This window comes from Peromyscus eremicus, chromosome 12 (genome assembly GCF_949786415.1).
Source record: "Peromyscus eremicus chromosome 12, PerEre_H2_v1, whole genome shotgun sequence".
NCBI classification, from domain to species: Eukaryota; Metazoa; Chordata; class Mammalia; order Rodentia; family Cricetidae; genus Peromyscus; species Peromyscus eremicus.
Genome location: NC_081428.1, coordinates 63,698,448 through 63,724,291, shown reverse-complemented (window position 1 = coordinate 63,724,291; position 25,844 = coordinate 63,698,448). Strand labels below are relative to the sequence as shown.

Genomic DNA, 25,844 nt, shown 5'->3' with positions numbered 1-25,844 from the left:
CTCATGTGGAGTCGGCGCCGTGATCTACTCCATCTTACCAGCCCGACAGTTAGCTGTCCATCTTTCACCTTCTTCCCAGTGTGGAGCTTCTTCAGGAGCTCCAGTAACTCCTGCTTAGACACCAGGTGGCTACGATTGTTCATGGCATGGCTCTCTGGAATTGTTCTGTTCTGAGCCTCAGAATCGACAGGACAGTGTTCCTTCCAGTCCTGACCACAGTCCTCCTCCTCAGGGCTGCTGTCTTCTTCCGAACACGTCTGCCAGTCCTCCTCCTCCTCCTCCTCCTCCTCCTGGCAGTCCTCATACTCACTGTCGTCTTCGTCACTTGCGGACCCCTCACTAAGTGAGAGCAAATCTCTGCGTGGAGTTTCATTCTCATCCAAACTTGAGTTTTCAGACTCAGTTCTGCTGGCTTCTCCAGCAACCCCGTTGCCTTGGTCCTGAAGAAGTAACAGAAACGACAAATTTCAGACCTGTGGAACTGCACTTTTCACTCAGTGGGCTGGTTATGGAGGGAGAACAGGAAATATGCTGGAGACAGGTATGTGGATCTATCCAGGGCAAGCTGAGCCAGGGGCTTCTGCGTATGAAGTAAGACTGTACCACTGAGCTATATGCCCAATCTTACTTTGCTTTTGTAATTGCCTTAAATAAGTCAAAAAGTACTACGGAGCAGACTCCTGTGTATGAAATTCAGGAGTAGCAAACTTCATTTTAGATCGGCTGTTATTATTAGTAGTATGATAGATAGGGTCTTACTATGTAGACGAGGCTGGCCTTGAACTCACCAAGATTTTCCTGCCTCTGCTTCCCAGGTGTCCAAACCCCCGGCTGGCCAAGACTGGCATTTATTGGGGTCCTTACACTTGAAGGCCAGCACTTCAGTCCCTGAGCTATCTTCCAGCTCTAGACATTTCAATCTATCCGTGTGTGTCCTAGCAGACAACGCATGGACTAAACAGGTTCAACTAGGTTCCATCAACTTTAGTGTCAGTACAGAAGAAATAGAGAAGCACCAAGATGAGAGCCCCCCAAAATGGTGTGTATAAGATATCTGAAGGCAAAAATGAACCATCTGTATGGGAAGGAACCAAGACGACAAAGACTAAATTCTCAGATCAAAGATCAGGGAGCTAACTTCGCTTCGCTGAAGGGAAGAACTTCCGACGTCACAGGTTAAAAAGGAACGAGTTGCCTGGTCTCGAGGCGGTTGCCACTGCTGGAGTGAGAGCCCAGGACCTTCTGCATGCTTGGCAAACATTGTTCTACTGAGTTACATCCTCAGCCCGAATTAGTCAGTGGGAGATAACATGAACATCTGACAGGAAGTGGAGGAAGGGATTTCTTCTTTCAGTTGGAGCTCAGAGCTCAGTAAATTATGAACTCATCCAATGAAAGCACTGTAGTCACAGAACCTATCTTTTTTGAGACAGGGTCTCTCTGTGTGCTCTGGCTGTCACGGACTCTATGCAGACCAGGATGGTCTCAAACTCAGAGAGCACCTTCTGACTATGCTGGGATTAAAGGCGTTCCCCACCACACCCAGCCTGCACAGCACCTACATTAACACCATCAAAATCAAATGACTGATAAGAGATAAAAGAGAGCCGGGCGGTGGTGGCGCACGCCTTTAATCCCAGCACTCGGGAGGCAGAGCCAGGCGGATCTCTGTGAGTTCGAGGCCAGCCTGGGCTACCAAGTGAGTTCCAGGAAAGGCGCAAAGCTACACAGAAAAACCCTGTCTCGAAAAACCAAAAAAAAAGAGATAAAAGAGGAGGATATTACTTCTAAGTGTCTTGTAAATATCAAAGATTCCATGACTAACTTTTTAAAGTTGTTTTAGTAAAATCTGGGTTAAAGATAAAATAGCATAATATATCTTTAATTCAAGTTTAGTTTGTTTTAAAAACAAACCTAGATCCTGATAAACTCTGACAAGCTACTACATCCTTCAGCTGTACCGTGTGCACTTAGAAGTTTCTCTTAAAAGCAAATACAAAACCATTATGAAAATCCTTAAGGTCCCAGATGTGACACCAGGCATCTCTGATTATCCTAAACCACAAAGTAACTAATTGTATGATTTGATTAAAGAGTCTAAATATTTTCTATAGGCTATCCTACAGTCACAGCAGTGGGGTAAGGGAAATCCCCAAACAAAAGTAACTCCTACAAATTGCCAATATAAACAAAGCACATTAACCAAAATTCAAAGCAATCCCCGAAATCCGTGAAAAAGTCCCCCAGTCCCGGTTACCTTAGAGTGAATGGTTTCCGCCAAAGCTGACCAGAAAATAACCTTCACACCTTCGTTTTCAAAGTGTGAGGCCCAGGCAAAGCGCTGCTCAGCAGTCAACAGGTCCGCTTTGTTTATCAGAATGACGTTCTCCTTAGCGGCATCTATCTCCTTCACATAACATTCCTGTAAAGATAAAGGCATTTCCAGTCTGTTCAAACAAGTAAGACAAATACTGGGTTAATTACACTGGAGCTTTCCAATTAAAATTTTTATGGCCTCCCCCATTTTAAATCTCTCTCTCTCTCTCTCTCTCTCTCTCTCTCTCTCTCTCTCTCTCTCTCTCTCTCTCTCTCTCTCGTTTTGTTTTTCAAGACAAGGTTTCTCTGTGTAGCCCTGGCTGTCCACGAACTCAGAGATCCACCTGCCTCTGCAGAGAGGTCTCTGTGAGTTTGAGATTAAAGGCACGCACTCACTGCTGCTGCCACCATCACCACCAGGCTTAAGTCATTTTCCTTAAAAAATGATTTATTATTGTGTGTGCACAATGTGTGTACATGCACACACTCGTGACACAGCGTGTATGTAGAGGTCAACGAAGAACTGAGAAGTCGGTGCTCTTGGTCCACCTTTATCTGGGGTCAAACTTAGGTGACCAAGCTTGTGCAGCAAAGTGCCTTTAGACCTGCTGAGCCAGCTCAAAGGAGGCCCTTAAATCACTTTCTAATTTAAAGATTAGAAATTAAGATACATTCTACTAACTGATCCTTTCTGTGAGCTCTGAAAAGAACTTTAAAAGAACCATTAAGATTTTTGTTACTCATGAGTCTAGAGAAACCACTATGGTCTTCAAATGCAAATATGTGCACCACACATAGGAGAGTTCATGGGTTCATGTATTACATCATTTTAAGTAATCCTTACACCTTAGTATTACTCTTATTTTATAAGTGTAGTTCATTTGTAAAATAGCATGGGTGTAATAAGATGTGAAAAGAGAGAACTTAGTGAGATGGATTAAAAAGTGCCTGGAATGCCGGGCGGTAGTGGCGCACGCCTTTAATCCCAGCACTCGGGAGGCAGAGCCAGGCGGATCTCTGTGAGTTCGAGGCCAGCCTGGGCTACCAAGTGAGTTCCAGGAGAGGCACAAAGCTACACAGAGAAACCCTGTCTCGAAAAACCAAAAAAAAAAAAGTGCCTGGAATATCTTAAATAAAAGCAAACTGCCATCCTGACTTCTGTCTCCTGAAACAAGAGACCAGCAAATGGCTAGCAACAAAGTATCTTCCAACCCAGCAGCTAGAACAGGGCATGCAAGTCTCTGCGCTTTCTACAGACAACCACCGCAGGAGCAGAGCTCTGTCTAAACAGCACATTACACAAGCTCCTGAGCTTGCAAGGAGCAGGAAGGCTGAGTAAACGAGCTAGAGAAGACAGGATGCGTGCTCAGTTACTGCTGTGAGGAATGCTGCCCTCTCCTTACTGTCCCAAGGATCCAAGTCAGACTTTACTTACCAAATCCTCACATCTAAACAGGAGTGGGTTTCGAGCATCTACTATCTGGACCACAATATCACTGGAGGAAGAAAGTGAGAAAATCCAGTTAGTATAAAGTAGAAGTGACCACTGACTGACACACAGCGCTTAGTACAGAACTCCCCACAGGTCAAAGTGCAGAGGGTAAGTGTCTGTGGAGTGCTCAGCCAGACAGTACATCTGTATCCCACTTCCTTCCTGCAATGTTCGAGGACCCTTAAGGAAGAGGGGCAGGAAGAATATAAAGCCAGAAGGTGAGGACCAGGGTGAAGCAGGGTCTCCTGGATACAGCAGGGCCAGTGCATGTATGAACTCAGCAGCCTAGCTGCCTGCACAAGACCTGAGCAAGATCAAGCCCATCACCACTCCAGCTTGCAGTGGGACTGGGGCTCACGAACTCTTCCCTACCAACACCTGAAGGCTTCAGAAGGGTCAGTCTCCTTTATGGCTGTGGCCCCTGGTCCACCTTGCTCCAATGGAGGTCCCCATACCCGTGAGTATACAGGGACACAAACTGGACTCAGTGGTTATAAAACAACAACAAAAACTCTGTATGTATGAAATTCTCAAATTAGAAAAACATTAAAAAAGGAACCACTGCCATATATTAATGGTAATAATAGGAAATACTTTGCATATATTAAGCAGTTGACATACTAATTTCTTAAGGCATAGTCATTCCCAGTTTTTATGATGTATATTATAGTCATATAATCTGCCCAAAGTCAGCTAAGACGTGATGAAGTCAGAATGGGTACCCAGGCAGTCTGGACCAGAGGCCATGCTCTTCAACATTCTATGCTCTAACTTGGCTTAGAAGGAGGGCTCGTATGACATTTCGCTGCTAAACCTTCCACTACAATTTCTATTAACTTCAGGTCATAAGAGTACCTGAACTACCCCAAGGTGAAGTTCACTAAGTATCCAGTCTGATCTGAATTCACACCAATCACCTACAACATCCACTATAGTCAGTCCTGTATTGAAACCCAAGGCTGCCAAAGAGGAGAGCTGATGCCTAGCCAATGATCACCCACGGGTTCCCAGCATGTGTTTAAACAACAAAATGCAACTAAGTGTCAGCTTAAGGTACCACAGTGAAGCAAGGATGTCAAGTCCACATGTAAGATGTCTGTCCTCATGTAAAATGTGACAGTAAGACAGCTTTCTATGCTGACAGACAGCAAGCTCCTCCAGCTTAGCTAGATGTAGAAGGGACATAGAGGCCAGCACGCTGTACAATGCAGCATTTTCCTCCTTAGAACACTTACTTCCTGTTTTTCAGAGGCCCCCTCCCTCCCTTCAGCCCCTGTGGCTAGGAAGATGGTCAGGGCATGTGGATACCACTGGAAAAAGATAAACTGCACACACAACATCCCTACAGCACCCTCACCAAACCCTGATTTGGCCAGCCAACTTTGTTTTCTGAGACAAAGGTCTCAGACTTCACAAAGACACAGACTTCACTATGCTGTTCTCAAACTCAGAGACCTGCTGCTCTTATCTCAAAAGTGCTGGGATTAGAGACATTAGAGGGCTTAGATCTGCTAATTTTTAACAAACTGTTTTAAACTTCTCTAATTAAGCTAGTTTCAGTATCTCCTTCAGGGTGAACTCTACTTTCAAACCAAATTAATCTACATGACTACAAAACGAATACCCTAAACCACAACAAGACAAACATTAGCTCTATCTACCAACACACAGAAGGAATAAACAGCTTCAAAGCAGCATGGGGAAGACATTCCAGGCTGGCCTGTTGGAGGCATTTATTCAATAGTAACAGTGGGAATGCCTTACTGGAACAGAATGTTCTTTCTGCATGCCTCAGCCCTTTCCTGCATTTCCTCCGTGTTATGTATCAAATCTTTTTTGATAACCACTGTTGAAATTAAAGAGACAGATGGCTCAGCCAACATGTCAGCAAACAGGAGACATCTGCCATAGGGAAGACATCAATAAAACATTTCCTATTAATGATGTGCCAGTAGTCACTTCACTAATATTTCTGGATTACTCGGGTCAATTTCTATGTGACACAAACCATATTGTGTGATTAAAACATATTGCTATATTAAGGAATGTGTTGGCAGGATGACTCAGCCGGTAAAAGCTTGTTGTCAAGTCTGACAACTAAGTTAGACCCTGGGACCCACATGGTGTAGGACAGAACCAATTCTCACAAGTTATTCTCTGATTTCTACAAGTGTGCCAAACCAGTCAATGTCCGCCCGCACCATGTGGAGACTCATAAATGGTTAAATGTAATGAAAAACTTTAAAAAGGAAATACAATAACAGTTCAGCAAGTAATACTGTACTCCAACTGAACCTCCAGTTTTTCACGTGTACAGGTTCACTTTGGGGAACCCAGATGCTAACTTAGGGGCAGGAAAAGTAAATACAGTACAACTTGTTAGTCATGGAAGACTGACTATAGAGGTTGCCTCTGCCCCCCCCCCCCCCCCAAACCTACAAGAACAAAGTAACAACCCTCATTAAAGAGCACTGAGTACAGCCACAGACATGCCTGGTCAGCGAGAAGGAAGACTGTTTATGCCCCAGAGGCCCGGGGAAAAGGGTCGAGCACAGAACTGTAGGGAGTCTAACAGTAAGTTTCCAGGCTGGTCTGCTGTTTTAGCTCAGCACCCAGCATCCTCTACCCCAGCAGCAGAAGGCTGGGTTTACTGTGGATAAGATGAACCTGAGCTCGGGCATGGAACAAGATGGGAAGGGAGGTGTTGTATGTAGAGGAGGGATTAAACACAGACTGACCTGTGAAGACGTCCAGCTCCTTTCCATCACACCACTCTGGAAATGCCTCTTTTTTTTTTTTAAGACTTTTCCAATTTGGTGCAGCATATGTTTTAAGGTATGTTCTAATAATTTTCCAAATTTCATTGCTATCTGTCATAATGTTCCCCGCCTTCGCCTCTAATTTTATGGATGATCTTCTTTCATTTGGTTTGGCAAAGAATTTGTTCTTCTTTATCATTTTTCAAAGGATCACCTCTATTTCACTGATTTTTTTTCTGTTTCCATTTCATTAATTTCAGCCCTGATTTTAATTATTTCTTTCCATCTACTGATTTTCGGTTTGGTCTGCTCTTGTTTTTTCTAACTCTGTGAAGTGTATCTTTAAACTATGAGTTTTGGGTTTTTTGGGTTTTTTTTTGTCTTTTTTTAGGGGGGCGGGGTTCGAGACAGGGTTTCTCCGTATAGTTTTGGTGCCTGGCCTGGATCTCGCTCTGTAGACCAGGCTGGCCTTGAACTCAGAGATCCGCCTGGCTCTGCCTCCTGAGTACTGGGATTAAAGGTGTGCGCCACCACCGCCCGGCTTTTTTTTTTTTTTTTTTTCTTTTTGTCTTGAGGCAGGACTTGAAGGTGCTACGTAGCCAGAGATAAACCTGATATATATATTAATTTAAAGGCTGTACATGGTGGCACAGGCCTTTAATCCCAGGACTTGGGAGACTGAGACAGGCAGATCCCTGTGACTTTAAGTCCAGCCTGGTCCTACAACATTGAGTTCCAGGACAGCCGGGGCTACAGAGCGAGACCCTCTCTCAAAACAAGTAAGCAAAAAATAAGATTTTTAAAGTATGTAATTTGTGTGTGTTTATATAAGTGAGTATGTGCACAGAACACATATGAAGGTCAGAAGGTAACTTTTGGGAACCACTTCTCTGCTCCCTGCCTCTATCTTTTGAGAGCCAAGATTCTAGGCAGGCACTACCATGCTGTGGTGACTTAAGTAAGAATGACCCCCACAGGCTCACAGATTTGAATGCTTGGTCATCGGGGAGTGGCACTACTTGAGAGGGATTAGGTGTGGCCTTGTTAGAGTGGGCGTGGCCTCGGAGGAAGTGTCACTGGGGGTAGGCTTTGGGTTTTCAAAAGCCCCAGCCAGTTCCAGTCTCTCTCCCTGCAGCATGGAGGTCCAGATGTGGAACTCCCAGCTGTTTCTCTAGCTGCCTGTGTGGCACCATGTTCCCCACCGTGATGAGACTGGACTAAACCTCCGAATCGAGAAGCAAGCCCCAATTAATGCTTTCTTAAGAGAGTTGCCATGGTTATGATGTCTCCCCACAGCAACAGAACACTGGCTAAGACACATGCCCAGTTCTATGTGGTACTGAGGATCAACCCAAGGGTTCGTGCATGACAGGCAAGCGCTCCTATCAATGGAGCTACAGCTTCAGACCCTACACAGAGTTCTTTTTCTTCTTCTTTTGAGACAGGGTCTCACTTTGTAGCTCTGGCTGACCTAGAGCTTGCTGTGTAGACCAGGCTGGGCCTGCCTCTGGAGAGCTGGGATTAAAGATAGCATCACCACGGCCCCCTCCCCCAATTCCTTAAGGTAGGCTTTTCCCATACCATAGACTTGGGTATGCTGTGTTTTCATTTTCACCCCCCCCCCTCTCTCTTTTACTTTAAGGAACACACAGGGGCTGGAAAGATGAGTAAAGGTGCTTGTCATCAAACCTGAACACACGAGTTCAATTCTCTAGGTCCCACATGATGAAAGGAGAGCCAACTTCCTGAAGCTGATCTCTGACCACACATGCATGTGGCATACATGCACAATTAAATAAATGTAAAGAAAATAACAACAACCAACCCTGACACGTGCTAAGGAAAGATATAAAGATACTAACATCTTGGAGTCTTCTAAACAACTGATCCCTGCCCAGTCTCTCTACAGACAGGTTCACTACTAGGCAAACTATATCTGAACAGCTTTGTAGTACTTCATTCTCAAATGTGAATAGAAAACAAATGCCAGTCATTTCAGTTCAGCAGAAGCCAGGATAAACAGAGAAAGAGAACAAAACGAGAACCGTAGGTAAGCATGTAGACAGTGTCTTCCATCAAGGTCAACACTGAGGTACTGCAGACTCTGTGTCCACTTCTTTGGAAAAAGCAGCACATACCCTCAACTCTACGGAAGCTCTGAAGGACACATGTCCATTCTGCTCCGCCAAAGCTCCCCAGGGGAAGAGGACAGGACCTGCAAGCTCAGCAGAGCCTAAGACTTAGGAGAAGCTTATGCAGAACCTGCCAGCAGCAGCACACTTCTGCTGGGTGGGGGACAGTGGCTTTAAAAAGTCACCTGGGTTGGGCATGGTGGTGCCTGCCTTTAATCCCAGCACTTGGGAGGCAAAGGTAGGCGGATCTCTGAGGTCGAGGCCAGTCTGGCCTACAGAGTGAGTTCCAGAACAGCCAGGACTATATAGAGAAACCCTGTCCCCCAAACAAACAGACCGACCTTGGTTGTCCTCAATCCTTATCAACCATGCCTCCTCTGCTACAGTCCCCACAGCTTTCTCTCTGCAGTCATACTGCTCCTGGACTTTCACTAGGCATCGTGTGCTCTGAGCTCAAGGACTGCATTTCACTCCTCCATGTGTCCCTGGAACTTGGCTGAGCAGTCTCTCCTCACAGCACACACCTCCAAAGCTGCGCTTTTCCATGCCTGCTTTCCAGGAGGACCTCAACAGTCAACGTACACTGGCTGAAGTAACACAGGTGCTCCAGAACTCACCTTATGCAAACATTTACTTATTTATTTATTACTTACTTATTTTTATTTTATGTGTGAAAGTGTTTGGATGCCTGTATGCCTGTATGCCTGTGCACAATGTATCTACATTGTCTTGGAGGCCAGGAGAGGGTGTTACTTCCCCCGGAACTAGTCATCTAATAACACACACATACACATACACATACATCTCCCCTGGTACTGAAGAATGAACCTAAGGTCTCACACATGCTAGATAAGTAAGTGTTCAACTACCACCCAAACCTAAAAAAAAACCTACAATTTAAATGAAATAGAGTGTATTTTCAGGTTTCTTTTTAAAAAGAAGTGAAAAGAAAGACGTGTTAAATTACGTGCATGTGTCCATGTGAGTGTACACAGGCACCATGGAGGCCAGAACCCTGGAACCTGAGCTGCAAGTAGCTGTGAGCTACCTAATGTGAGTGCCAGGAACCGAACTCGGGCCCTCTGCAAGAGCAGCAAAGCTGTTACTGCTCAGTCCTCTCTCTAGCCCTCTATTTTTAGCTTTTAATTTTTAAAAATTAATTTCTCTGAAAATGTCACCCATGCACATAATGCATTCTGATTATGTTCTCTCTCCCTCTCTTAGCTCTGTCCCAGCCTTGAATACCTCCCCTATCTTACTAGTCCCTTCCCAGATTAGACTTTTGGTTTAGTTTTGTGACTGTTTATAGTTTAGTCAGGACCGCTTTCTGTTTTTCATAGTTCTCAGTAGCTCATTGTGTAATTTAATCTCCCTCTTGCTGTGTGCAGAGCCCGGAGCACATGTCAACATTAGGTTCAGTATCAACACTGCAATGTCTTCGTTAAACAAGGAAAACATTACTCACCTTCTCTCAATGACCCTCCAGAGCTGGCGCCAAAAGTCCAAATTTCGTTCAAAGGGAGTCAATATCAACTTTTGTTCCTCTTCTAGCCTGGCTTCAGAATGAGAAGGTTACATCTCTGCCTGATCATAATAGTATTAGAGAATTATAAGCACTCAAATTCATTACATTAAGAGGATACGTATATAAACACTGTATTTTGTTGTTATTGTTTATGGTACTGGGGATTATGCCTAAGGTTTTGTGCATGTCAAGCAAGTGCTCTACCACTCACCACATCCAGCCCTCTTTTGACTTTTTTTTTTGTAGCCTAGGCAGGCTGTGAGTAGCTTAAATTACAGGCCTATCCCACCAGACTAGGCTCTGTCCAATTATTTTAATATACCTACTGTTGAGTCAACACAAGAGTAAAACTTAGTCATAGTATATTCCACCAAATTCAAATTTTGTCCTTACACAGCAGGAGTTTCTCTCGTACAACTCTTACTGGAAGACTGCTCAGAGGAGCACCTCTGGGAACTAAAAGGAGCCAGACAGCCGGCTGAGGAGTCAAGAGCACTGGCTGCTCTTGCAGAGCACCCACACGGTCGCTTACAACCACTTGTAACTCCAGTTCCTGGGGAGACAATGTACGCACTTGGTGCACACACACCCTCACGCAAGCACACACACACACAAAATGAATAATAAAAGACTAGAATGGAACAGAATAACCACTGAGCACCTCTGTGCACAGCTGCACCTGCACCCACAATGCTGTCTATATACACACCAAAACACACCTGTAATGGATGCTACCACCCTCCCTCTACTTAAAACGGCATTTTAGTCATTGACTTTGTGCGCAAGTTTAGAGGCCAACAGACAACTTTTGGGAGTTGGTTCTTCAGGTCCTGGGAACTGAACTCAGATCATCAGGCTTGGCAGCAGGTGCTCCTACCAGCTGAGCTATCTCCCCAGCCTGGTATGTCCCTTTTCTTTTAAAAGGCTTCAGGAGGCAAATGGCAGTGCAAGCTAAAATGCCTGGACCCAGTGTGTAGCTGGAGTTTTCCTGTGTCCTGCCTAGTCCTGCAGCCACTCAGAGCCAAACAAACACACAGAGCTTTATATCAATTACAAATTGCATGGCCATGGCCATGGCTCAAGCTTCTTGCTAGCTAGCTCATATATCTTAAATTAACCCATTTCTATTAACCTATGTTTTGCCATGTGTTCCATGGCTTTACCTGTGTCCCATTACCTGTTGCTCCCTGGATGGCGGGATGGCGACTCCTCTGTCTCTGCCTCTCTTCTTCCTGTCTCTCCTGGATTTCCCGCCTGCCTCTAAGCTGCCTTCCCATAGGCCAAATGGCTTTATCAATCAATCAGAGCAACACATATCCACAGCATACAGAAAGACATCCCACAGCACCAGCGCTTCCAGGCAATCTTCATGGTCCAATACCCACCGGACAAGCTGGCGTCTCCATTTTAGGAAGTTATCTTTCTCTGCCTGTTTCAGTTCTTCAGGGCTCGTTTTTCTGTCCCAGTTTGGTCTGAAACAATCACAGAAAGGAAGAAATTTATATATAAGCTACCAAATTCAAAAGAGAATTTGGATGTAAGTGGCAGCTGAGATAGAAGCAGGACAATTATGAACAACTAAGAATATATTATTCAGTGGCTATGTCTCTTTTATATTTTTTTATTAATTTAATATTTTACATGTATGACTGTTTTGGCCTGCATGTATGTCTGTGCACCGTGTGTGTGCCTGGTGCCTGCAGAGGCTAGAAGAGGGCACCACATGCCCCAGAACTGGAGTTACAGACAGCTGTGAACTGCCATGTGGGTGCTGGGAATTGAATATGGTCCTTTAGAAGAGCAAGCAGCTCTTAACCACTGAGCCATCTCTCCAGCCCATTCTATATCTTCTGATGATCTAAATTCTTGTTCAACTTACCTCCTTGGTATACACAAGAACTGTCTGTTTTCTTCATGGAGTTTCTTAATTCTCTGGCTCTCCTCAAAAGACAGCAGTCCAGTTCTAGCCTCAGGGAGCACAAACTTGATGTTAAGCTTCTCTGTTCACAGAAAGAAAAGTGCTCTTAGTCAAGGATGTACCTCAGTTGCTGCAGTGCCTGACTAATGAGCAGGAAGCCCTGTGTTCTACCCCTAGCACTGGATGACCCGCTGTAGTGGTACACATCTGCGATCCCAGTACTTGGGAGTGGAGGCAGGAGGATCAGGAGTTTGAGGCTAGCCTGAAATACATAAGATTCTGACTCAAAATCCAAAAAAGGTAATTTAAAACACTGAATGTTGATCATTTTGATAAGCTTGAAACCAACCACTTCCTAAAACAGAATTTAAGCCTTCTTAGGTTAATTTTTAAATTAATTTTCTACACAGAAAAAGACATCTTCACTACCTCACTAAAACTTCCAAAAAACCTAAGACTTCTTTGGGTACCATGTTACAAAATTCCACATGAATGGATTTCCTGGTTACAGAAACAGTAACAATGGGGAAGGATTATAAAGATTCAGTATAACCAATTTCCTCATTTTACATATTAGTTTTTGGCTCATAGCAGTAGAGGCAAAGATTTAGCAAAAGACTTGTTCCATTTAGAACCAGTGAACTACTATAGTTATAATTTATACAAGATATATATTAATGGTCACCATTAGTGGCTGTATAAAAAAAAAAAAATCGAGGGATCCCATGTGACTAGTAACAGAGAGATGTGTGCTCTAGAGCGCTAACCCTTGGGCTGCTGGGGCAGTTCCTGCTTCACAGCTCAGCCACCACCTAGACTGTCTGAGAGCCTGAGAAGGCAGCTACACTTCCTCCTCAAGTGGCAGTGAAGGTGCAGTTTCAAAGCCTTGAGCAAGGACTGCAGCCTGCTACCCCATCAAACCATCACAGCACCAAGTAAGACCCCGCAGCCTCGTGACCTACACCAGTGTTAACCCACCAGGACTCTCACCCTATCAAGCCCACTAACAGCTAAGCACTCCCCATACCTGATGCTCCCGCGGTGTTAGCGTCTCTGTCCAATGGTGACTGGCCACTGTACCCCCACTTAGCTCCTTGACTCCTGCCCTTTCGCTAATCACTGGAAGTCCTTGCACATCCACCCATCCCTTATCGGCTGCTGAATTCCTCACACCACTGCACCCTGAACTCTACTGGCCTGCTGTTCCCCGTGTGTCATGAGATGCACCCTGCTATAGGAAATGGCACCATACTACGGCTACGGCATGGCAAACGGCTAGGCTGGGGACTGCCCAGACCCCAGCCTTCCCATGGAAGGAGGAACTGCTCTAGCACTTGGTTAGCCTGCCCCAGTCCCTAAGTGGCAGCTGTTCTGTCCTTCCCTTTCCCGAGGATAGCCTTGTCATCACCTTATGAAGGGGCAAAGGAAGCCACTGGACGCCAACCATTGCGCCACACGTCTCTAGATGTGCACCCACCTTCAGGACCCTTCGTTCGCCTCAAAGGAAGCTGTAGCATGAATCTTAGAGAGTCTTATTAATAAAATCAAACCCGGGGCCAGGTATTGGGGTAAAATACTGGATAGTCAGAGACACAGAACAAGCCACAGCTAACCTCACCTGGCCAACTTCTCAGCTGGTCTTGTTTCCTCAGACTAGAAGCCTCTGTGTCCTCATATCCGAATGGCTCTCAGCTGAACTGTGCTGCTCGAAAGCCTGAAGCTTAACCAGCTAAAAGCTTAACCAGCCAAATGCTTCTAGTTTCTGGTCCTCACGCCTTATATACCTTTCTGCTTTCTACCACCACTCCCTGGGATTAAAGGCTGCTTTCTGGGATTAAAGGCATGTGTCACCATGCCTGGCTGTTTCTAATGTGGCCTTGAACTCACAGAGATCCAGAGGGATTTCTACCTCTGGAGTGCTAGGATTAAAGGTGTGAGTGCCACCATTTTCTAGCCTTTGTATCTAGTGGCTGTTCTGTCTCTGACCCCAGATAAGTTTATTAGGGTGCACAATATTTTGGGGAACACAATATCACCACAGGAAGCTGCGCTCCTTCCCCTGCAGGACCTGACCTTTCCAACTGTTTCCAACCCCATTCTAGTCCCACCTCCCTCCAGTCCCACGCTCTGGCCCTCTTCCTTATTCATCTGTTTTATGTTTGGAATGTAACTTTTAACTACACAATCATAAAGTAAGCTCTCCTTGTAAACCTTTCTCTGACCCACTTCTAACCTTCTCTCTATCCTGGCCACTCCGAGTCTCTCCCTTGAATTAAACGTGTAGCCTTCAGAGTCTCTTTTTCTAATATTCACATGCATACATAGGTTGGTCACACACACCTCACATGTTTATTTATGGGGGGTGGGATTTGACACATGTGGAGGTCCGAAGACAACCTGATAGAGTTGGGTTTCTCCTTCTACCACGCGGGTCCTGGGGACCTAACACAGGGTGTGAGGGTTGGCAGAAATGCTTCATCCAGAGGCCTATCCGCAGCCTGGTCAGGTAACGTAGTCTTTTTATTTGACAACAGGCCTCGGAGAGCCTTTGTGTTAACACCTGGAGTTAACACCTTCCTTTCAACTGCTGCTCAATAGTTCAGCCTGTCTATACCAGAGCAGTGACCTCCCTGCTGACGTAGCATTCAGCACCCACACTTCCACAGTTAGATACACCACTTTCTCTACCCTTGTTACAAATGGAAATTCACTGGTCTAGACCTCACTTGCTGAATCAGAGTCTCCAGAGGAAGAGTCAGGAGTATGTTTATGAACAAGATCTCTGAGTAACTGCTGCCCAGTAACACGAGAATAACCCTCAGAGCATCACGGAGAAGCAGTATGCTGGTTCACAGACATACACTTCCAGCTTCTAACTCACCCTGCAAACCCAAAAGTCTTCTTTTCAGAGGGACAGGGTCTCACTAAGTAGACCTGGCTGTTCTGGACTCACTATGGAGACAAAGGGCCCAACTCACAGAGAGCCACTTGCCTTACTGGGATAAAGGTGTGTGCTGTTTTTCAATCCATAGGACATAATCCATGGTTCACTCTTTCTCTTTCTTTCTCCCTCCCACCTAAACCCACACTGACATGGCCTGGCAAAGGGCACTAAGAGCCTTTTCAAATCCGGCTTTATGGAGGTAATCCACATTCAAACAGAAACCTCGGAGAGAAATGTTTATCCATTAGCACATACTTCCCATTCCCTATTCTGTCTTTGTAAATATGCCTACTCTGGACTTTTCCTATAAATAGAACCATATGTTTTTATTCTTTCCGGGTGCTAGGCACTGAACTCAGGACTTTCCACATGCTTAGCAAGTGTTCCTCCACTGAATTATGTCCCCAGTTCAGAATGTTTTAAAAGGTCCTGAATGCTGTAGCCCCTATCAGAACTTGATTTTTTTTTGTGGTCAAATACTCCATCGCATAGATGCGCCACATTTTGTTTATCTAATCATTAGCTAATGGAGAGCAGGGCGCTTCCACTTCATTTTTTTTAATGGCAAATGATACAACTAAGAATATGCACGTACAAGTATTCATGTAGACATGTTTTTGGTTATCTTGTTATCTACCCAATAGGGAAACTGCTGGATTATATGGCAATTTCATTCTAACCTTTTCAGAAACTGCCAACACAGCTTTTGAGGGAGCTGCACTATTTTGCAAATAATATATGAGGCTCCCATTTCTCCACAGCCTCACCAACATTTGTGTATCGGTCTCTGTAATGTCAGGAATGGCAGCGAGTGAGGTAATGTGTCAGGGTGAAACCCAATAGTTTATTCTCAACTCCTTGCTCTTCACCAACTCTGCCAGCAGGCCTGGCTTATTCTTGCACCCAACATTCCTGTCCCTATTCCTTCCTCCAGATCTGACTTGCTTCTTTATGTGACTAAGACATGTCTCCTAATTCATCCTTCTTCCTTAAAACCACCGGTCAGCTTTTAGAACACTGAACAGAAGTCTTGTGCAGTAAAAAAAAAAAAAAAAAAAAAAAAAAAAGTTAAATATAGGGCCAAGGTGGCACGTGCTTGTAATGCCAGCGCTTAGGATGGTGAGGCAGGAGGATCACAAGCTTGGGGTAAGACTGGGTTACACAACAAGCACAAGGCTGGCTTGTCCTATGATGAGGACCATGCTTTTAAAATAAAAATAAAAATAAGGGCTGGAGATAGCCAGGCACAGACCTGGTGCAGAGATATGCACGCAGGTAAAACACCCAGACACCCACCACACAGGAGGCTATGTAGAGGTTCTACACAAGTGCTCTGACATTTTACATAAGTGAATTAAGAACCTGTGCAATGGGGGTGGGGTGGGGCGAGTATGCTGTAACTATTTCTACAATTGTATTGTACTGAGGAACAAACTATATACATGTACAGCATTTCTCACCCTCAAAAGACAAGAAAATCTCGACATCTGTAATGATGTGGACGAATACGACACAAATGGAAATAAGCCAGGCAACAGTGACCTCACTAGTATGTACAGTTGAAAAGGTGGAGCATGTAGAAGCAGGGAGTGATGGTGTAACGAGGAAGACACAGGGAAAAGGCCATCAAAGAGTACAAAGTTTAATGAGGCAGGAGGAGCTCTAGACAACTAACGGTCAGCATGGTGACCTCTCCTAGGAATAGTGTATTGTCCACTTGAAATCTACCAAGAGAGTAGACTTATCTTACCACACACAAAAGAACTACGCACAGTGATGGGTCTGTCAATTAGCTTGGAAGTCACTGCCCGTACACTGTGTGTGCATATTAAGACATATTATGCACCACAACTATATAAAGCTAGGAGGTAGGGAGCATGACTACCCCCTGGGGAAAAAAAATCAAAAACCCCCAAATCAAAACAAACATCCCCCTGATACGCACTCACAAAACACAACAGAAAATGACATCTGAAACCATGCCATTACTTGCCTAAAAACCTGTAAAGGAACCCTTCACCATCTGTCCATCTCCCCCACCCCCCACCCCCACCCCGTCTTCTCCTTTTAAAGACAAGGTCTCACTATGTAGTCCTGGGTAATCTGGAACTCAGTATGTAGACCAGGCTAGCCTCAAACTCACTGATGTCCTGCTGCCTCTGCCTTCTGGGATGAAAGGCATGTGCTATCACATTGGCCTTCCCTTAAACTTATCCTCCCTGGAATCTGGCCCTTGCCCACCCCCCAGTGTCTGTGCCTATTATAGCTTGTCCCCTGCACCAGCAAAACCAAACTTGTAACAATTTTCTGAACAAAGCAGACTGCTATTTCATATCTTGTCTAGATGCCTCTGCCTATCTGTTTGACTTTTGCTTGGAGACAGGGTTTTATTATGTAGCCAAAGCCGGGAATTTACTATTTGTAGCCCAGGCTGGCCTCAAACTTGGGGAAATACTCCTACCTTAGCTCGCCCAAGTGCTGGGATGACAGATGTGCACCACTAGGAATGGCTATCTCCTGTTCTATTACCTGCTCATCCATCTTCTGTCAGATAGAATCTGTTATGAGCTCCATTTTTTACTGCCCATTGTTTTCTATAGACTTCTTTCAAAATGTATAAAAGAACATTTTAAAGAAATACAATTTATCTTCTAATATTATTCTGAGTAGCCAGCACAATGTTTGAGAATGTGCTAAACATAGGCATTTTGAACAAATGAATGAATGACTCGCTAAGCAGCATGCCATTCACAATAGTAAGAGAAATATAATGCTATTTGTCAGTTGTTGTCCTAAGTGCTTAGAATACACACACACACACACACACACACACACACACACACACACAGAGTAGGGACTAAGTACAGGTACCTGAGAGCAGCAAGGGTATGTTTTGAGCCTGATGTGATGGCGTACAATCTGAAGTAGTTTTTGTTGTTATGGAGACAGGGTCTTACTATGTAACCTTGGCTGACCTGGAATTCATAGAGATCCAGCTACTTCTGCCTCCAGAGTTCTGGGATTAAACGCATGTGCCACCACATCTAGCATCTGAAGTGTTCTTTAGAGCTGAATTTAAAGACCAGTGTCTTTAAATTCAGACTTTACCTTACCCCCATGGAACTTTCCCCTAGTGCTCTTGGATTAAAGATAGCCTATTCATATGAAGTGAGCAAGGCAGTGACCAGTGTCACAAGCACTAGGTAATAAATCACTTACCAGCTACGAACTCAGTCCCTGCAAGTTCTGCAGTTGCAAGGAAGTCCTCAAGGGAGCTCTGTTCCGTCACTGACTGAAGATTAAGGCGGCCCCAGTCATAGCCATCGTTGAGTTCACTCGTGTGCAACTACAAACAAAACACAGCAGAAAGACTGAAGCATGTCCTCTGATCCTGGCATCCTATCGGCTCTAAACTTGCTGGTACTGGTCTATGTCCTCAAGGTGCTTTGAGGCTTCTCGAATGTACACTACTAATACTAACACTAGTTAGGCTAGGGGCGTAGCTCAGCAGAATACTTGCCCTTTGCTGTCAATGGCATCAATATCCAGCAATGCAAAAACCCCAGATCAAATATTTAAACGAACACTTTCTTACCTCAGCAAGGGCACCTCCCTTCCATCATTCAATTTCATCTTCAGACTCTTCTGAAGTGAATTGTATTGTGTCTTCACTTTACTACTTAGGAAACTGAGGTTTAAGCAGGTAAAATAATTCGGCTGTAGTTGCAAACTAGGTACACAGGCAGAAGTAGAACCCAGACTTGTTCTTGGGTTGACTTGTCTTGACTCTTCCAGCCAGCTAGTTAAAAAGTTTCCACTGGGATGTATGAGAAGGACTCTTTTAAAGCCAGGCGTGGTGATACATGCTGTGATCACAGAAGCAGAGAGCACAGAGACCACAGGTCTCAGGGCCATCCTGAACTGTGTAGACATCTACTCCCCACTTCTCCTTAGTCTCCTCCACCCCAAACCCCCAAGGGCTGGAAGACTGGACTGGCCGGGATGACCATTAAAAAAGATTTAGCTGCAAACTACTAAGTTGATTTTCTCATACAACCCAGAGTTTGATAAATACCATCCTGCTATATGCTTACTTATAGGTACAAACACAGTTTTAAAAAGAAATTAAAACAAAAGCTTAGAATTAATGACAATCAGAATACAGATTAGAATTTTTTTTTTTTACACTTAAATTCAACCACTCCGACTATTTCCCAAAGGCTACTACAACAGTAAGTCCCCACCAAATCAGTTAGCTGACCAATAGTCAAATGTCCAGACTTGAACACCGAGAAGTATGTGTGTATTCCTCAGGCCATCTGGTTGGTTGGAAAATGGGACAGTGTGACAGACATGCAGTCACATGAGCACCAAGGACAAACAACTTCCGCACAAGATCTTAATGAGAACTCGGAATTTTCTCAACTATTCTAGAGAATAAAAGTGACAACTAGAACAATTAAAAAAAAAAATCAAACCACTTTTTTCTTAGGGGTCTGCCTGCCTCTGCCTCCTGAACGCTGCGATTAAAGTAATCTCTATACTTCATCTACTTTTTAAGGCTCCTACTACGATCCTCCTCAAACTCCTAAAGACAACGTTCATTCCTTGAGCTAAACCCCAAGGAGGAAACACAGGGAAAGCAGGGATTGGAGTTATTTGTTTTTCTGATGGAACCAACCACTTCTAGAGATAATTAAAATCGGAAAGTTTAAAGATCTATCCAAGCGTGGCGGCCATGGCTTGTAATCCCAGTACCCTGCCGGCAGAGGCAGGAGGAAGATAGTCCTGGGCCGACCTTGGCTGCATACGGAGGCTCGTTCAAAAAAAAAAAAAAAAAAAATTAAGATAACACATTATTTTCCTTTAGACATTTCCAAGAGCGCCCACGGCTTCTAGAGTCAAGATCAAACACAGGCGAACATTCCGACATGAAAGGCTATACACGTTTTCAGTCCCACCCCACCACACACTAGTCCGGTTTTAAAGCCCCTCTCCCTCTGTGCCCCGCGCCCTGCTGGGACCCGCTTCGAAATCCTGCTCAGGTGTGACTTGCTCCAACTTCTGTAGCATGGAGGCGCTCAGAACGAGACGGAAAGGCTATGGATGATAAGGATTTCCTTACCCAGGAGTCGGTATGACGTTGGCTGCGGCTTCGCTGAGTCTGATGCCGGATAAGTACCCGGCCCAGGGACCCGCTACCCGGCGCTCTCCTCCGGCCCATAACAACTCCACAGCGGTGCGGACCTCCTCTTCCCAGCGCGTGAGGCTTCCGGTTTCCCTGGTGCTGAATCAGGAAGTGACGTCTGAGCGAGTCCAAGTGGTTCAGGGCCGAAGTTGAGCTGGGGGGATGGAAAGACTTGTTTCAGAATGCTCTTGGTAGATCTCGAGCTTGAAAATATTATAGAGAAGAGATGTGGAAATTGTTCTGGGGACTTCCTTATAGCTATTCCTGCGACTGTCTCAATTTTGGATAGACTGACCCACTTTTAAGAGAATGGTACATTCCGGACTTGTACGTCAGTGTTTAAAGTTCGGCGGGAAACTGGGACAACTGGAAAATATGACCGCTCAGGTTCATAGGACTGACTCCACCTTCCCTGCTCCTTTCGTCAAGAGGAGGAAGGGAATCGGGTGTAGGATGCCTCTGTGGCTCTAGGTGGCAGGAGGTTCCAGTTTCTGGGGTTTCGCCTAGCAATTAAATCGGTTTTTGTTTTCCTAGTATTCTATAGCTCTGAGGCGGGGACAAAAGTTCCCACCTGGGTGAGATTTTGAAATGAGCAGTTGAAAAGCTCATTTCCTGAACTTGAAAGATGAAAACGAAAGCCGACCGCGTCGCTCTTCTGCTTTATGAAGAGCAAAAATGTTTACCCGTTCCAGTAAGCGTTGTCTCAATGTTTTCCTATAATTAAAATTAAAGCGAAAATAGTGAGCTGGATCCACTGATAGATATTTAGTGGCCTCTACCAATCGTCAGCTTTCCTTATAATGTGAATATAAAGTTTAAGCCAGGCATGGTGATGCACGCCTTTAATCCCAGCACGTGGGAGGCTGAGGCTGGCAAATCTCTACATACACAGAGCGAGCTCCAGGACAGTTGGGGCCACACAGTGAGACCCTGTCTAAAAAAAAGAAAAACAGCCGGCTGTGTTGGCTCACGCCTTTACTCGAGAAGTAGAGGCAGGCGGATCTCTGTGAGTTCACGGCCAGCCTGGTGTACAAAGCTATGCAGAGAAACTCTGTCTCGAACTACCCCACCCCCACCCCAAATCAGCTTGTAACCATGTGTGTGCTGGACAACATTCTCATTACTAGGGAGACCACTACAATGTGCTGCTCAGGCAAGGAAACAGTTTGCACCGGCTATAGATCAAAGACATGCAGTGTCAGGGATCAAACTCAAGTCTTGTTACTTTTCCATACATTATTGAGAGGACTGAAGGTTAACATGTATTGTAGAAGTCATAGGAACAAGATAACTCATTGAGTTAACTTGCTTGACTAAGATATGTATAACATTAAAATATGACCATATTTGTCAGTTAAAATAATTAAGAGAAATCATAAAAGTCAAGAGGCCACCTGCTCTAGTACTTTTCCAACTTTGATGTCCACAGAAATCTCCTTAACAGGTTGACTGATTCATAAGATCTGGTCAGGAAACAAGTTTCCAGGTAACAAGGATGAGGAAGGCCCACAGACCACTCTTTAGGTAGCAAGAGTAGTCCTTTCATTTCCTGGTGCAGATGAAGACACTGTAGTGAACTAACCAGAGGACATTCATCGCAAGTTAGCAGCAGGCAGAATTGGGACCACACCACTCACCCACTTCTGACTCTTCGTCACATCCTTTTTGTGTGCTGCACCTCCAGTAGACTCTTGCTTGATTGGAGTGAACTTTGGGGAGCTGACAAACCCAGGAGTAGTTTGAAACACTTTGGGAAAGGCAGTGCTAACAGTCCAGAGAAGGAATGCTTTCTCTGAGAAGAACATGATTTCTCCATTTCCCAACTTAGAAGCATGACTGTAAAATCTCTGAGCACAATCTCCAGGAAGAAGATAGGGAGAAGACACCCGGCTAGAATTAGAGAGAGCTTCTTGTTAAAGAGAACCATAACTCAAGGAAATGAAAAGGATTATACATTTTAATGCATAGTATAGAGAAAATGGTCATCTCATCCCTAGAGTTCAGCCAGTAACTCAAGGCTTAACCATAGTTTCCTTTTCCAGGGCTTTTGAAAAAGCGAACAGTCTTGTTTTTGTTTGTTTGTTTATTTTAAGACAGATTCACAGTTCATAATCTAGGTTAGTCTCAAACTCAAGATCTTCTTCCGGTTCCTGCTTCCCAAGTGATTGGAATTGTTAGCACTTACCGTTAGGTCCAGCCACTTTGGGTTTTTTTTTTTTTTTTTTTTTTTTTTTGGTTTTTCGAGACAGGGTTTCTCTGTGTAGCTTTGCGCCTCTCCTGGAACTCACTTGGTAGCCCAGGCTGGCCTCGAACTCACGGCGATCCGCCTGGCTCTGCCTCCTGAGTGCTGGGATTAAAGGCGTGTGCCACCACCGCCCGGCCCACTTTGGGTTTCTAAAGTCACTTATATTTTTGGTTGTGAGCCTGGCCTTTTAACAGCTGAACACTCTCTCCAGGCCTAATGCCACTCTTCTAAAGACTCTGAAATATCTAAATAAACCAATGTGAAAATTTCATCAAGATTGGTTGGGGAATGTCAAAAGAGCATCAGCATTGTAAGATTAGTTAGCAGCAACTATTCCAAGCCAACAGATAAGAAAGCATAACCTATTCTAAGATGATCCCCCCCAGGGTTAGGGATTTAGCTCAGTGGTAGAGCTCTTGCCTAGCAAGCACGAGGCCCTGGGTTTGATCCTCAGCTCCACCAAAAAAAAAAAAAAAAAAAAAAAAAAGATGTTCTCCCAACACAATACTCAGAAAAATCATTCTCAGTTTTCTTATCTGGTAAACAGGAATAAGGATGGTCGTCATGTCTTTAATGTGGTGCATGCCTTTAATCCCAGCATTCACAGCATTCAGGAGGGAGGGAGGGAGGGAGGGAGGGAGGGAGGGAGAGAGAGAGAGAGAGAGAGAGAGAGAGAGAGAGAGAGAGAGAGATCTCAGCGAGTTCAAGGACAGCCTGGTCAGCATGGAGAACACCAGACCAGCCAGGACTACAAAACAAACAGAATGATGGTCATAATTTTTGTTCTTCAAATATAGCAAATAAAATAATTCTGCAAGATCATTGTCCAGTAGTTTGTGGAGATACCAGTTTGGCACAGCTGAATTAACAACCTTCCCTGCCTTCCCCCGCCACACACACACACAGCCCAACTGAGCAATATATGTGAGAACCCAGCTAGATAATTGTTCTAGGGACAAGGGCAAAGAGGTAAGTAATTGAGGGTGCTGATGAGGTAAGGGCATAGGACCCAGATTCAAGAGAACAAAGTGTGAGTGTGAGAGGAGAGATGATCATGGTGATGAAGGATTGAACAAGGTGCTGGCTGCTGTCAGAAGGAGGAGGTTGCAATGATGAATCAGCCCAGGTCCCTGCCCTCTGACCGCAGGAGCTATTCCACCCACACACCACTGGGAACAGCACAGCCCAGCCAAATTCCCCACCATCACTTTGTCATGCCACCGGAAATGCTTGTCTACCAGACTTCCATCTGGAGACTTGATAGATCCTCCTCATTCCCAGAGCTTAAGCCCTTCCGTGGAAACCAGGATTTTCTGAGAGGCTGATTCCTGGAGAAGGCTGCATCGATTTGGGGGTGGAAGCCTGCACCTACCTCCCAAATAGCAGCCCAGGGAGGGAGTGCTCCTCATTCACGGTGTTGCATAACAGGTGATTTACCTTGCCTGAACAAATGCAGTTACAAGCACTGATACTCACACCCAGGAACAAATCTTGGAATAGCTTTCAGCAATCCAGCTCCACATTGCTGAGCTCCTGGGTTTCACATCTGTCGGGGGAGGGAGAAGGGAAGTAGACTGGCTTGTATTTTAGTCTTATCACTCCTTTGCCCAAAAATGTGTCAGTGGCTGACACTTTCCCAAGGTAAGCATAGAGCCCCATCCTTCCATCCCTCACTTTCTACACATCTTATTCAGGAAGAGCAGAGCAGTTTGCGTAAGCCTGAGAGTTGTGAAAATTAAAGGAATCTGGCCATCTTTTTGGAGTATCAGTGAATCAATAGGGGAACTCCCTCCTATTATCTATTATTTCCAGTTCATCTTTGTTGGAAATGGGTGGGTTCTCGCACGCCATGAGTTTAAATAATTTCGCAGACATTTATTGGTGGTTATTATTAATGATTGAGCCATTGCAATTAAACATTGATTACCTGCTTGTGTAAGTTGTGCAAGCAAGGAAAAGTATCAAGAGGCTCTTGTTTTAATTATATCCGCTACACTATATATGTATATAGCATATATAGCATACAGCAGCTATAGGATCCTATGTGAATTGTATATATATGCCTATGGATCTAAAAAATAACTTAAAACATTTATTGTTAGTGTGTGTGGGTGGTGCATACATGCATGTGTGTGCCATGGCACTCCTGTAGTGAGCAGAGGACAACTTTGTGGAGTAACTTTTTTCCTTTCCCCTTTACAAAACTTCTGAGGATTGAACTCAGGCTACCAAATGTGCAGCAAATGCCTTTACCTCCTGAACCACTTTGCCAGCCCTTACACCTATGAGTTTTTTTTAAAAAAAAAAAAACCAACTCTTACATGTGAAGTATCTATGATCTTCCTCACAAATGACTTTAAAATTGACTTTTCCCTTCACAATAGTCAAGTAAGAAAGGACATCACGCCGGGCGGTGGTGGCGCATGCCTTTAATCCCAGCACTCGGGAGGCAGAGCCAGGCGGATCTCTGTGAGTTCGAGGCCAGCCTGGGCTACCAAGTGAGTTCCAGGAAAGGCGCAAAGCTACACAGAGAAACCCTGTCTCGAAAAACCAAAAAAAAAAAAAAAAGAAAGAAAGAAAGAAAGAAAGAAAGGACATCACTATTGTTCTGCACCTAAAAGCTGCAGAAATTGTAGAAAAGTTTAATCAAAGTTAAGTGATCTAGCTGCAGGTTTAGTAATCACCAAATCAACAATTTACAGCTAGAAAGTGCTAGGTTGTTTCCACTCAGCCACTTATTTCCTCTGTCAGTTCATTGATCACTGGCCTCTGGAGTCAGCCTTGGGCAAGCTCCTGGCTGAATGAGTGTACATTTTAGTGGCAGTCATCCAGCTTTAAATAGCTCAAATCAGCAATGGAGCCACGAACTGAACCATCAGGTAGGTCCTATTCCACCAAGAGGGCCCCCTACAGACCAGCACTTTCTTTTTGTCTCTATGCCGTCCCCTCTTAAATCCCCCTAAATATCCTATCATGGATGATGATACAGATCTATGTTGTAGGACAGCACATTGAGGGCACGCAGGGGCCATTTCTATTTATGGCCATTTCTATTCATAAAGAAAGGAAAGAAGATGTTTCTAAGTGGATGCAAGACCAACAGCACTAGCATACACGGTAGGAACCAGAGTCACAGTTTGAGATTTAAATTGGTCTGAACTTTCTTTCCGTCAGTGACTCAAAGATGGCACGTGCAGATTTGGAAGGTAGCGTGCTCCCTGCCACAGGGAGTATTTGAGCAAAGGCTAGCCAAGTATCAGGCTAGATAACCAAGTATCAGGGTGTTTTTGCTCAAGTCTGTGCACCAGAGTGGGTGATGTTAGTG

The 25,844-nt window shown here is 44.7% G+C and overlaps 1 protein-coding gene across 1 annotated transcript in view; it reads right to left on the bottom strand.

Moving 5' to 3' along the window:
* The window catches only part of Lsg1 (large 60S subunit nuclear export GTPase 1), a 28,933-nt gene extending 8,565 nt beyond the window's left edge, over positions 1–20,368 (bottom strand). Inside the window, exons 1-8 of the mRNA XM_059277182.1 lie at positions 20,212–20,368; positions 18,306–18,432; positions 12,104–12,224; positions 11,610–11,696; positions 10,165–10,251; positions 3,752–3,812; positions 2,258–2,422; positions 39–440 (exon numbers count right to left, since the gene is read on the bottom strand). Of these exons, the coding sequence (XP_059133165.1) occupies positions 39–440; positions 2,258–2,422; positions 3,752–3,812; positions 10,165–10,251; positions 11,610–11,696; positions 12,104–12,224; positions 18,306–18,432; positions 20,212–20,310 (1,149 nt within the window). The 5' untranslated portion in view covers positions 20,311–20,368. The remainder of the gene's footprint in view (positions 1–38; positions 441–2,257; positions 2,423–3,751; positions 3,813–10,164; positions 10,252–11,609; positions 11,697–12,103; positions 12,225–18,305; positions 18,433–20,211) is intronic.
* Positions 20,369–25,844: the final 5,476 nt, after the last annotated feature.